The 10,412-nt window shown below is 37.6% G+C and overlaps 4 protein-coding genes across 4 annotated transcripts; 2 read left to right on the top strand and 2 right to left on the bottom strand.

Annotated features, from left to right (window-relative positions):
* Positions 1 to 262: 262 nt before the first annotated feature.
* Positions 263 to 637, bottom strand: LOC145914563 (thioredoxin domain-containing protein 17-like). Its single transcript, XM_083002385.1, has one exon. It carries the CDS (start codon positions 635 to 637, stop codon positions 263 to 265), a length of 375 nt encoding a protein of 124 aa, XP_082858511.1.
* Positions 638 to 997: 360 nt separating this feature from the next.
* LOC145914739 (uncharacterized) lies at positions 998 to 2,438 on the top strand. The gene is made up of 4 exons (XM_083002569.1): positions 998 to 1,237; positions 1,552 to 1,736; positions 2,006 to 2,197; positions 2,256 to 2,438. The coding sequence occupies exons 1-4, from the start codon at positions 1,229 to 1,231 to the stop codon at positions 2,416 to 2,418; spliced, it is 549 nt and encodes a 182-aa protein (XP_082858695.1). The 5' UTR covers positions 998 to 1,228; the 3' UTR covers positions 2,419 to 2,438.
* A 66-nt stretch (positions 2,439 to 2,504) lies between these two features.
* Positions 2,505 to 5,246, bottom strand: LOC145914738 (deoxyhypusine synthase-like). Its single transcript, XM_083002568.1, has 9 exons — positions 5,240 to 5,246; positions 4,957 to 5,187; positions 4,275 to 4,398; positions 3,840 to 4,002; positions 3,589 to 3,769; positions 3,413 to 3,518; positions 3,253 to 3,356; positions 3,068 to 3,193; positions 2,505 to 2,824 (listed from the first exon to the last, which is right to left on the bottom strand). The coding sequence occupies exons 2-9, from the start codon at positions 5,146 to 5,148 to the stop codon at positions 2,714 to 2,716; spliced, it is 1,107 nt and encodes a 368-aa protein (XP_082858694.1). The 5' UTR covers positions 5,149 to 5,187; positions 5,240 to 5,246; the 3' UTR covers positions 2,505 to 2,713.
* Positions 5,247 to 8,144: 2,898 nt separating this feature from the next.
* On the top strand, positions 8,145 to 10,300 carry LOC145913063 (deoxyhypusine synthase-like). Its single transcript, XM_083000583.1, has 8 exons — positions 8,145 to 8,336; positions 8,773 to 8,896; positions 8,959 to 9,121; positions 9,198 to 9,378; positions 9,445 to 9,550; positions 9,632 to 9,735; positions 9,854 to 9,979; positions 10,178 to 10,300. Exons 1-8 carry the CDS (start codon positions 8,145 to 8,147, stop codon positions 10,259 to 10,261), a joined length of 1,080 nt encoding a protein of 359 aa, XP_082856709.1. The 3' UTR covers positions 10,262 to 10,300.
* The last annotated feature ends 112 nt before the right edge of the window (positions 10,301 to 10,412 follow it).

A 10,412-nucleotide genomic window follows, 5' to 3' on the forward strand; every position in this document is an offset into this window, starting at 1 on the left:
CTTCACCACAACAAACAAATGTTATTGATGAAATTGATATTGCCACACATATTTGCATAAAAATCTTGTTTAATAATATTGTTGCTAAAATTTTTAAATTAAAAGGAACTGTGCAAGTTATTGTTGATGAACTTTAACTGTAACAATATTTATATGAAGATGAAAGAAAGGATTTTGATCAATGGTGACTAAACAAGATTGCATTTTGAAGTGACCAATGCTGTTTTAACCTGGAGTAGCAATTAATGATGATGCTATTTTACTATTCAAACAAAATTGATATCAGCTCAGGTTTTAACTGATCTTCAACCAATTTTTGATTTGGTTTCCCCCAAATCATCAGTGTTGGGACTCCAGTAAGATTCAAACGCTTGTCAGTGCGAAACTCATTGTTTCGGTCCTTCCAGTAATCCCTTCCACCAACACAGCAGTAAATGAAAAAGTATTCATCCTGGTCAGAAAAGTCTTTCAGACAATTTCTGACCACGGGTTCTTTTGTAACACAGTCTGGGCACCAGCTGTTTCCAGATGCATCCTTGTCACCACAGAACATACATATGATGGTTTTGTTTTGCTTTTCCAGTTCACTGACTTTGGAAAGAAAATCGGCAAAGCCTTGGGCTCTAACTTCTTGCATTGCTGGGGGTTAACAATTTCAATGTTAAAACTTAATTCAGGTCGTGCAGCAATCTGTATGGACTGGATGTTGAACCAGAAAGAAAATGTCGCTTACACAAAGCTATGCAAAATAACTTTTGATTTTAATCCAGCAAATTTTATTAAATATTGGTTAATTATATGTTTCTATTATTTCTTTATTTTTTATAAATCCTTAATGCATTGATGTTTAGCAAAACCCAAGATAAAATGTTAATCGAACCATAGAATATCGAACACAAAGCGACACGCGTCACTTATATTTGGGGAATTACCTATTGCAAATACCCAGTCAACTAAAAATATTGCAATTCGACTTGACAAATGTTTTGCTAAACTTTTTAGCGAAAACGGACATGTTTTCAAGGAAAAAAACAGTAACACATGATGGAATAAACATTTTCTCTTGGTGTGTACGTAACAAATCGCACCAAATCTCAAACGACGGCTTACTATTACATCATACACGCAAAGGAAGTTGCCTCACTAAGTAGTATGTGGATAACGGACGTGCAGTGATTTGCTTACACTTTAGAATAGTCTACACCCAACAGATCCGACACACACATTGATGAATAAGGTAAGCATCTTCGGGTCTAGTATACAATTGTACTTTGTATGTAATATAATGCTTCTTCAATATAAACAAGATAGCCCATACAATGGTTGAAAACTTAAGTTGTATGAATTCATATAGACGTTTCGATTGTTTTCTACAATCATTTTCAATGTAAAATGAAGGCAAACCGGCAAATGGGGCGATGCTTCTTCATATTAAGTATGTTGTAACTTCGCTTCACTTTCCTGCCAATTGTACAACGGACTTTTTAGTTTTTGCTTTAATTACAACAAGTACGCTACCATGCGTTAAAATGGGGCATTATTGTTGAATAGGTGAAACTTGTCGCTGTCGGCGACAAATATGTCGGAAAATCAGGGATTCTGTATCGTTACACCACCGGTATTTTTCAAAAGGAGAATATAGGCAGTTTCATGGTGCATAGCTTCACAGTACGTACTAAAACACAGGACATTGCTGTCCAACCTATCGTCACCGGGGGCGGTGAAGAATACAACAGGTCTAGACATGCCGTTGTGGCCTTTGGATTTAGTCATTTGATAATCAAAGTAAACCTTCGTGACAAATTAGTATTTCGTTCCTGGCATCACGCCGGTCGTCTGTAGATAATTTTTTTAACCTCTGCATTAACTTTTGGACAGGATTTACATTCTTGCACAAATAACGTAACCACCCATTATCTACAATCATAACATAATGAACGTCGGGTAGACTGTGACGAACTAGAGGTGTTTGATACACTGTTGTTGAAATATTACCTTCTCGAAGATTGCGCCCGTTGGCTTACCCCAATGCTGACGTGTTCCTGATCTGTTTTTCTGTCGACAACGCAGCTACACTTGAACATGCTAAACATATGTACGTACCAGAGTTGGCACACCACTGTCCAGGGATTCCTTACCTACTGGTTGGCTGCAAGACAGATTTACGGACAAGTCAAGGCTCTTCCAACTGTGTTACGTTAGTGTATTTATTAACTACAGTAACTGATGAAACCACAGGTGTGTTTCTTTTTTAGCATGGAGGAAGGACAACGGATGGCACAGGAAATCGGGGCTGTAGAATACGTTGAATGCTCCGCGTTGTCGGGTGACGGAGTAGCCGAAGTTCTTCAACATGCTGCTTTGGCGGGTGTATCTCGATACGAACAAAAAGCAAACAAAAAGTGCACTTACATGTAGTCAAATTGTAAAGTTGTACGTCAACGCAACTGGAAGTGGTTCTGGACGTATTCTGCACTGCCTGGCATGTAAATTCACGATGACCGTTTCTTTTTTTATTGGTGCCAAATACTTTTGGTTATTTTTCGGAAATGAGCACAGATAAGAATAACACAACCTTGAATCTCCACGCTTGAATGTCCACACTCCCTGCATCGCCAATACCCGGACAATGGCTGAGTAAGATATGGGTACAGGGCAAGAAGTAATCAAAACTATTCTGTAACTGGGAGCAGGCAGGTTGCTGGTCATAAATTCATTTAATAATTTCTTCATTTTCACTGCCTTCAACTTTAGTTTCATGAAAGTGACGAGCAAATGTTTCAGCCACCAATAGCGGAAACACAAGGGTAGCTTCTGCATACACCTTTAGAAGTACACAGTGCAGAATTTATTAACAAAATGAATGAACTTGTGCACTTTACAAAAAATTATAAAACTTATATTACAATTTTAAGTTGCTGACATATCCAGAGAAATGTATAAGCATTAAACCAACATTGATACTTGATAAGATGCAAATAATAAGGATTAATTTATATTTTTCTCAGTGCATTTATCAAGGATTCAAACTTTAATATTAGCTTAAGTTCACAATATGTTTGGTTACCTTAACTGGATTAGCATCTGTTCTAATCTTTCCCCAAGAAATAGCTTCATCTGGTCTTGCACCAGAGTCAGAACCATCAAACTCTTGTGCAGTGTTAACATACACAGCAAAATCTGCACCATCCCTCTACAAACACAGTAAAATTATTAGATATATACTTTGCATAAACATAAATGTTGACTTACCATTAAGTTTGCATTGCATATGTGGTGCTTTATCAGTCCCCCACCTAATATTATCATACCGGTATGTGCTGCAAATACAGCCTGGTTGTTTATTAACCTTATGTCTGCGAAAAAAGTGGTGGTAAAAGTCGAGTTTAATAACAATGCCAAAACAACTCACCTTCCACTATGTCTATACATAATCCTGGAGTTTTGTAGCCATGTAGGTAAAGCATATCACCAATTGAACCATCAGTTAGGCCAGGACTAAACACTGGAATGTTGTTCTAGAATGTATTGTAATACACAGCATATAAAATGAGATTAGAACCAACTTAGAAAATGTTCAGGATATACTTTATAACACCAATAGTAAACAGAGTCTGGGTGGTTGATTTCTTTGCCAAGTCGATGAATCACTTTGGATGGAGTCCATTTCATGCCTTGATTTTGCTCCTCAAGCATTTGGTCAAATATTGGAATAATCCAGTCTTCAAACAAACAATAATTGCTGTTGGGAACAAGCAAATTGCCAATTCTGCAAACAGAACAGAATTTAAAATATTAACCTATCTTGTGGGCATGTGACAGTCAACTCAATTTTCTACCTATTAATTCCTTTTTCCCTTAGTTCCTTTCCTTTCAGCTGGAAATCACCCAAGTAAGTTGGTGCCAAACACTTTATAAAATCCTCTTCTATCCCTCCAGCAGTAGTAACGATGCAGTCGACCAAGTTGTGTTGAGCGAGAAATTGCAATGTCTTTCTAATACCTGTATAAATTACATAATAAGCTGCATCAGTCTTGCAACACTGAACTGTACTTTTTTTGGTTTGTTACTAAAAGTTTGTGTTTTTTAAAAATAAAAATCGGTCTTTTTAACAGTGGCAAACCAAAAAAGTATATACAATTTAACACCTGTTTAATAAGGCAATCACAATCAGTTCAAAAGATACACTTTCCATAAACACAAAATGGCAAAAAAAAGACTATTTTAAACTCAATTTTACCAAAAAACTTATTCATAAAAAACTAATTGCCGACCTGAGGAAATCATGTTAGATGTATAGCCCAAAAATATGGTACAGTTTGACCGTTTCCTTTCAATGGGATTAAAACTAACTTTCTGCTTGTTGTCTTCAGACAAAGGTTCATGCTTCTTTTTAATCTATAACAAAGGCTGATAGATAAAGCAAAAAACTACAATGGAGGAAAAATATTACAATAAGGACAGAATTTTTTTTTATATTTTCCATACACAGAAAATGTATGTGGAAAATACCTTACACCAGTCATTATTAGCCAGTCTGCAGAATATGGCAGTTCTTGACGAGATTTCGGGTGTGCAAGATTAAATATTTTCACGTGCATGTGTGCACGACCCCTAAGTCCGCATGCAACGAAAACGATAAAACGTCTTTATGTTAATGTTTTATTATAGACATTCGCATGCCGAAAAATTTTCATGTGCAGTCAAAAAAATTTGGCGTGCAAACAAAAAAAGTTTAAGAAAAACTTGCATGTGCAGCTGCCATACTCTGCGGACTGGATTATTAGAACTTTCATAGTAGGTTTGAGAAATTTATGCAGTATGTAGCTACATCAATCCTGACTGTGTTATATTTAAGTTTTTTAAACTGCCGGCAAAATTGCCAAAATTTGCACATGATTCTTTTCAATCAGTAGGCCTACTGTATGTTCTCTTTTGTAGTATAATATAGCCTACCATTTTCTCAATTTCTTCTATTGCTCTTCCAAAGTTGGTAGCTTGAAAGCCTGATGTCAAGTATGTCCTGAGTAATTTACTATAGTTAATTCCCTCGTTAAAGTCATAGCCACTGACAGTTTTCGAGTCTGAAGGCATCTGTTCACTTTTCTTGAGAACAGCATTCATCACATCATGTAGCTGGTCAGCCATTTTAGTATAAGAATACGTTTTTTGTCGTTTATCTACAATCTAAAAATATTTTGGGTAAAACACCAGCACACACATATATGTTTGTACATACATTTTGATTAAATTGTTTTCTTTACCATCTTAAAATAAGAAATTATCACGTGGAATTAATGGTAAGCATAGAAATCGTAGAAATAACTCGAAATTTATGACAAAAACAATTTTTTTCAAATCCATTAAAGCCCTTAAAATTTGTTGTTTATCTGCACAGTTTACCTTTTAACACCGCAGAAATTTTAAAGTGACGTTTCAGTTCTTGATTTTTTTCTTTTTAAGTTCTACTTATGTTGTGTTCTTATGTTCGTGTTAAGGCTACTCTCTTTTCACACAATATCACTCCTTGTGTTGTCCTATAGATCTGACCTAGTCGTTGGTTTGCCGTTCCAAAGCGAAAAAACCTTCAGGACTTTCTATTCCCGGGTTCCAGGAGATCTCGCTATTCGATTGGACCGCTCGTGTCACGTGTTGCTGTTTCGTGCGTGGGAGTTTGTACGATTGCTCAAAGTCAGGAAACGAGCTGCATGTTCGAAATTGGTCTCGCCGAATGGACAAAAAAAAACGCTGCTCATTTTGCGGACCATTAGATTGGTTTTGTTGCACGAAGCATGAAATGCTACAGCAGCAAAATAATTGAAAACAAAATTACAAATTCGGATATAACGAACTCACGGAATCGCTGTAAATGTGCAAACATTTCGTAACCTTTTGAAAAGTTTTTTTTAGATTTTATTGAGTCTTGTCACCGAAACGTTAGTAGGCTATATATCTTCCTGTGCGAATGAGTTCTTTTGGAAGCCAAATGTATATTTAAGGCTTAACTCGTTGTCTGCATAGAAACTCCTTAAACAGAGGGAAACAGACAAGGGACCTGTGTTACTTTTGGTGCTGCAAGATCACCTTTTAGCTTTCTACGAAATGAATTACTCATTCTATCCACCACTGACCCTTTGGGAAAAACGTCTTGCACTGTATAGTTAGGGCTGTTTTGAACTTTTGATTGGTCCATCGTTGTGCTTGTATTTCATCATGTGCTTGCTTATTTGTTCTTTTTTAAGACAAAGACTTCGCAGAAATTTTTGTTGTGTTATGAAATAGTTTTGTTTTACCCAGACCTCGTTACATTTTGATGACGATGATGGCGTTTTTTTTGAAGGTTGATTTTATTCGATAGCAGGAGTGTGTAAGGTTATTTGATCAACAGGATTTCGACGGCAAACGTAAGGTTTTAAGGCCGAAATGTGTTTGAACCGTGCGCAAAACTATGAATTATTTGGGGGGTAGGATTCTTGTTCTGCAAATTTGACAATGTTTGCGTTTTTTTTCGCGTAAAAGTTTGATTTGATAGAATGGAGGCAAAAGAATATTAGTCTTGAAGGATACCAGTGCCAAACGTTGTTGCTTAGAGTTTTGTCATAATACGCATATTGCATTTATATTTAAATATTAACATTTTTTCATAATTTTGATATCGTTGGGAAGTTCAGCCTATGAACTACGCATAAAAAATCAAGACGCTATACCTCGTAAGATGGCCGAGGTACACGCGCCCAAAGTTTTGTTAACTATCGATTTTTTGTGATGACTAACATCCCTCTGGCCCATTATAATCCTACTATGTCGCAATTCTTTTCTGTGTATTAGCTGCGAGAATTTTGCAGTGGACACAAGTATTGTTAGCACCATTCATGTACATTCCGCTGCTGAAACTCTATACAGTTAAGATATTTTGTAAACACTTCCTGGCGTAGATCATGCATGTGTGACCAGATTCAACCAATCACGTTCTTAGGTCTCTTTCAAGTGCAACAGCACCTTTTTCTCCATGTCATCCTATTCTTTTCCATTCTCTTCTATTTTCCGATACGCTATTTGAATGCTACTGCTTACTAAAAGGTATTACCGATCACAAGATTATTGCCAAACTTCGGTTTGTTTGATTGCAATGCCCAGAATTTTAACTGTTGTTCGTGATTTTCTGGAAAGCTAAGCAAGGTTTGTGGAACTCGTTCAGGACAGGCAGCTGATGCCTCATCTACAGCCAGTCAATTCCACTAGAGACTCATGCGCTAGTGGCCTGACTGGGGTACTATTCATTCAATCTGCTGTAGCCGTCTAAGCTGCAAAACCTCAGTATGCAGCTTTTATATTTTCATTATTATGCGGAATTTAGAACCTGCTAGTTCAAGAACGTCCAGTTAACAATTATTCCTGCCAAAATTTTGGATTGGAACAATTATTCGCGTGATTAATTCAACAAATAATTTAAAGTTGATGCATTTGGAAAGGGAGAACAATAACTACATACTTATCATGAAAATGGAACCCGGTTGCACCTACTTGATAAACATTCGTTGGGTGTTGGGCATAAATACACATACGTGCTGTGGAATGTTTTCGCAAGGCCGCCCATGCTGCCTTTAAATGTGTACTCCACAGCGAGCAAAATCGCTAGCAGCATACGCTCTGACCGATGCTATTAATTACCGAGTAAATATTCGGACCATATCAAAGTTCAGAGATCAACGCTCGCATGTTTTACAATACTGGTGTATGGCTGGGCTATGAGCCTAACAAGCGTGCTAATTAAAGCAGGATGGTGTGGTGGCATTTGGTAGTGGCATTCGTCGTCCGCGTTTTCCATTTTAGCTGTGTAGTAAAACTTATTAACGTCTCCGGTAGACAACGTCTCCTGTAGATTGGTAACTAAAGGTTCGATGTGGAACACAAAGTGGAATAGACTGCCTTTAGTTTACCGCCGTCAGACGCCATTGCACCCATGAAATCTGCTGATATATCGAAACAGTGTGCATTGTACAACTGTCTGCCGCTCACTGATTATTGGCAATATTGCACATAAATAAATTTGTGTATGGTTGCACAGGTAAATATTTTGAACTAACATGAAAACTTTACAGTTAGATACGTCAAACTAGCATAAACAGCAAGTTAAAGTAAATATGGCCGATCAACTACAAGATGTGATGGATGCAGTCCTCAAGAAAAGCGAACAGATGCCAGAGGATTCGAAAACAGTCGGGGGGTATGACTTCAACGATGGAATAGACTACCACAAACTGTTACGAACCTACATTACATCTGGATTTCAAGCTACAAACTTTGGAAGGGCGATAGAAGAAATTGAAAAAATGGTAACAATCTTTCATTTTGATAGTGAGTTAAACGAAGTTATGCATGTGAATTATGGCTGTAGAAAGCCTATACACTATATTCATTTCTTAAAAGTTTAAAGTTCAAAGTTTATTCCATGCGCAAAAGAGCCATAAAAATCAATGAGAGCTGCAGACAGGGTGTATACACGAACTGCTTCGACCTGTAAGGTCTCATCAGTGCAGCTGTTGATGTGGCACTGTGCTAGCTGGCAGACTAGCAGGCACACAGATTTTCACTTTGTGGTACCTTTCGTTCAATCGTCGATATGTTGGGTACCAAACTAGGTACCAATCAACATAGACGAACCACGTGGAGCGCACTATGGCCAAAACAACTGTTTGGGTTTATTCCGAAATAAGCTTTTTGATAAGCCACCATGCTCACGCGCAAGTATATCTGTTCAATTATTTTCAGATAACTAAAAGGAACGAACCATTGTCTGAAGAAAACAAGAAGAAAGTTGATGGCAATCCTATAAAACGCAAACGTACGAACTGCACTATTTTTCTGGGTTACACATCCAACATGATATCATCAGGTGACGTTACGTAAAGATAGTAATTACGTGCAAATATGTAACGAGAATGGCGACATGTTTAGGTATAAGAAAGGTACTCCAATTTCTGACCCAACACAACTTGGTCGATTGCATTGTATCCACTGCTGGGGGTATTGAAGAGGATATGATCAAATGTTTGGCGCCAACATATTTGGGCGATTTTAACTTGAAAGGAAAAGAGCTTAGAGATAAGGGGATAAATCGGTGGGCAATGGAGCATTTGTGTGTTTGATTGGTGAATAAGCACGTTTAACAATTGCTGCGATTGCCTTTATTTTAGGATAGGTAATCTACTTGTACCAAACAGCAACTACTGCCTTTTCGAAAAGTGGATGCTGCCGATTCTAGACCAGATGCTTGAGGAGCAGAAGCAAGGAACTAAATGGACTCCTTCCAAAGTGATTCATCGCCTTGGTAAAGAAATAAATCATCCAGATTCTGTTTACTACTGGTGTTATAAGGTAACTAGCGTCTGTGGTGCAACATTGCGGTGTAACAACATTGAAATTGCCGCGATGTGTCTCCAGAACAACATCCCAGTTTTCAGCCCAGCGTTGACAGATGGATCAATTGGAGACATGTTTTACCTCCATACGTACAAAAATCCTGGAATAGTGCTGGACATTGTAGAAGGTAGAAAAAAATGTTTTATAGTACAATACATAGAGTAGTTCGACACTTTTCGTCCATCGTCCTAAATTATCTTGTTTCCAGACATCAAGCTAATGAACCATCAGGCGTTGTGCGCTGCCAATTCTGGGATGATTATACTCGGTGGAGGAATGGTTAAACATCATATATGCAACGCAAATTTCATGGTAATGGGTATATGGTCCAGGACGGTTTTAGAATTTGCAGTTCATAAAATGTCTCTTCAAGATTTGTGAACTTAGTTTCGAAAAAAGATTATTATAACATCTTTCGATCTGCTTATAGCGTGATGGGGCAGATTATGCTGTTTTTGTTAACACGGCACATGAGTTTGACGGGTCGGACGCTGGCGCCAGACCAGACGAGGCTGTGTCTTGGGGGAAGATAAAACGAGAAGCAACTCCTGTCAAGGTATGTTTTACATCAAAAACAAACCCAAGATCTAAATCCCATACCCAAGTAAATTATATAAATTCCCGAAACGATTAAGGCGTCATGATCAAACCTTCTATTTTTTCGATCCGATTGAGGCTGTATAGGTATTTTGATCTTACATCCACGATAAAAACGTTCGAGAATCTGTGTAGCATTTAAACTATTTTGTTGAAGATCCATGCTGAGGCGACTCTGGTGTTTCCGCTGTTGGTTGGAGAAACTTTTGCTCGCCATTTTCACGCAACCAAACAAGAGTAAAGGATTGGATTTCTTGCAAAATTTATCCATATATGATCTCTATTATACGACACTCTCTTCACTGCAGAAGATTGCTTTGATCTCAGTTCTGATTTGTCCTAATTTTACGTGACTACGATGTTTGCAAAACTAATAAACACCAGAATAAAGT

This window comes from Ascidia mentula, chromosome 9, assembly GCF_947561715.1.
Source record: "Ascidia mentula chromosome 9, kaAscMent1.1, whole genome shotgun sequence".
In the NCBI taxonomy this organism is placed as follows: domain Eukaryota; kingdom Metazoa; phylum Chordata; class Ascidiacea; order Phlebobranchia; family Ascidiidae; genus Ascidia; species Ascidia mentula.

What these genes read in the sequence shown, in the direction of transcription:
- LOC145914563 (XM_083002385.1), bottom strand. Translation starts at nt 637, where the DNA reads ATGCAAGAAGTTAGAGCCCAAGGCTTTGCCGATTTTCTTTCCAAAGTC.
- LOC145914739 (XM_083002569.1), top strand. An exon ending in GGCGGTGAAGAATACAACAG is followed by an intron (nt 1,737 to 2,005) that starts GTCTAGACATGC and finishes ACCTTCTCGAAG; the next exon opens with ATTGCGCCCGTTGGCTTACC. An exon ending in GGCTCTTCCAACTGTGTTAC is followed by an intron (nt 2,198 to 2,255) that starts GTTAGTGTATTT and finishes TTTCTTTTTTAG; the next exon opens with CATGGAGGAAGGACAACGGA.
- LOC145914738 (XM_083002568.1), bottom strand. Translation starts at nt 5,148, where the DNA reads ATGGCTGACCAGCTACATGATGTGATGAATGCTGTTCTCAAGAAAAGT. An exon ending in TAGAAGAAATTGAGAAAATG is followed by an intron (nt 4,399 to 4,956) that starts GTAGGCTATATT and finishes CCTTTGTTATAG; the next exon opens with ATTAAAAAGAAGCATGAACC. An exon ending in ATGTATAGACATAGTGGAAG is followed by an intron (nt 3,357 to 3,412) that starts GTGAGTTGTTTT and finishes CTTTTTTCGCAG; the next exon opens with ACATAAGGTTAATAAACAAC.
- LOC145913063 (XM_083000583.1), top strand. Translation starts at nt 8,145, where the DNA reads ATGGCCGATCAACTACAAGATGTGATGGATGCAGTCCTCAAGAAAAGC. An exon ending in ATCCAACATGATATCATCAG is followed by an intron (nt 8,897 to 8,958) that starts GTGACGTTACGT and finishes CGACATGTTTAG; the next exon opens with GTATAAGAAAGGTACTCCAA. An exon ending in AGTGCTGGACATTGTAGAAG is followed by an intron (nt 9,551 to 9,631) that starts GTAGAAAAAAAT and finishes TCTTGTTTCCAG; the next exon opens with ACATCAAGCTAATGAACCAT.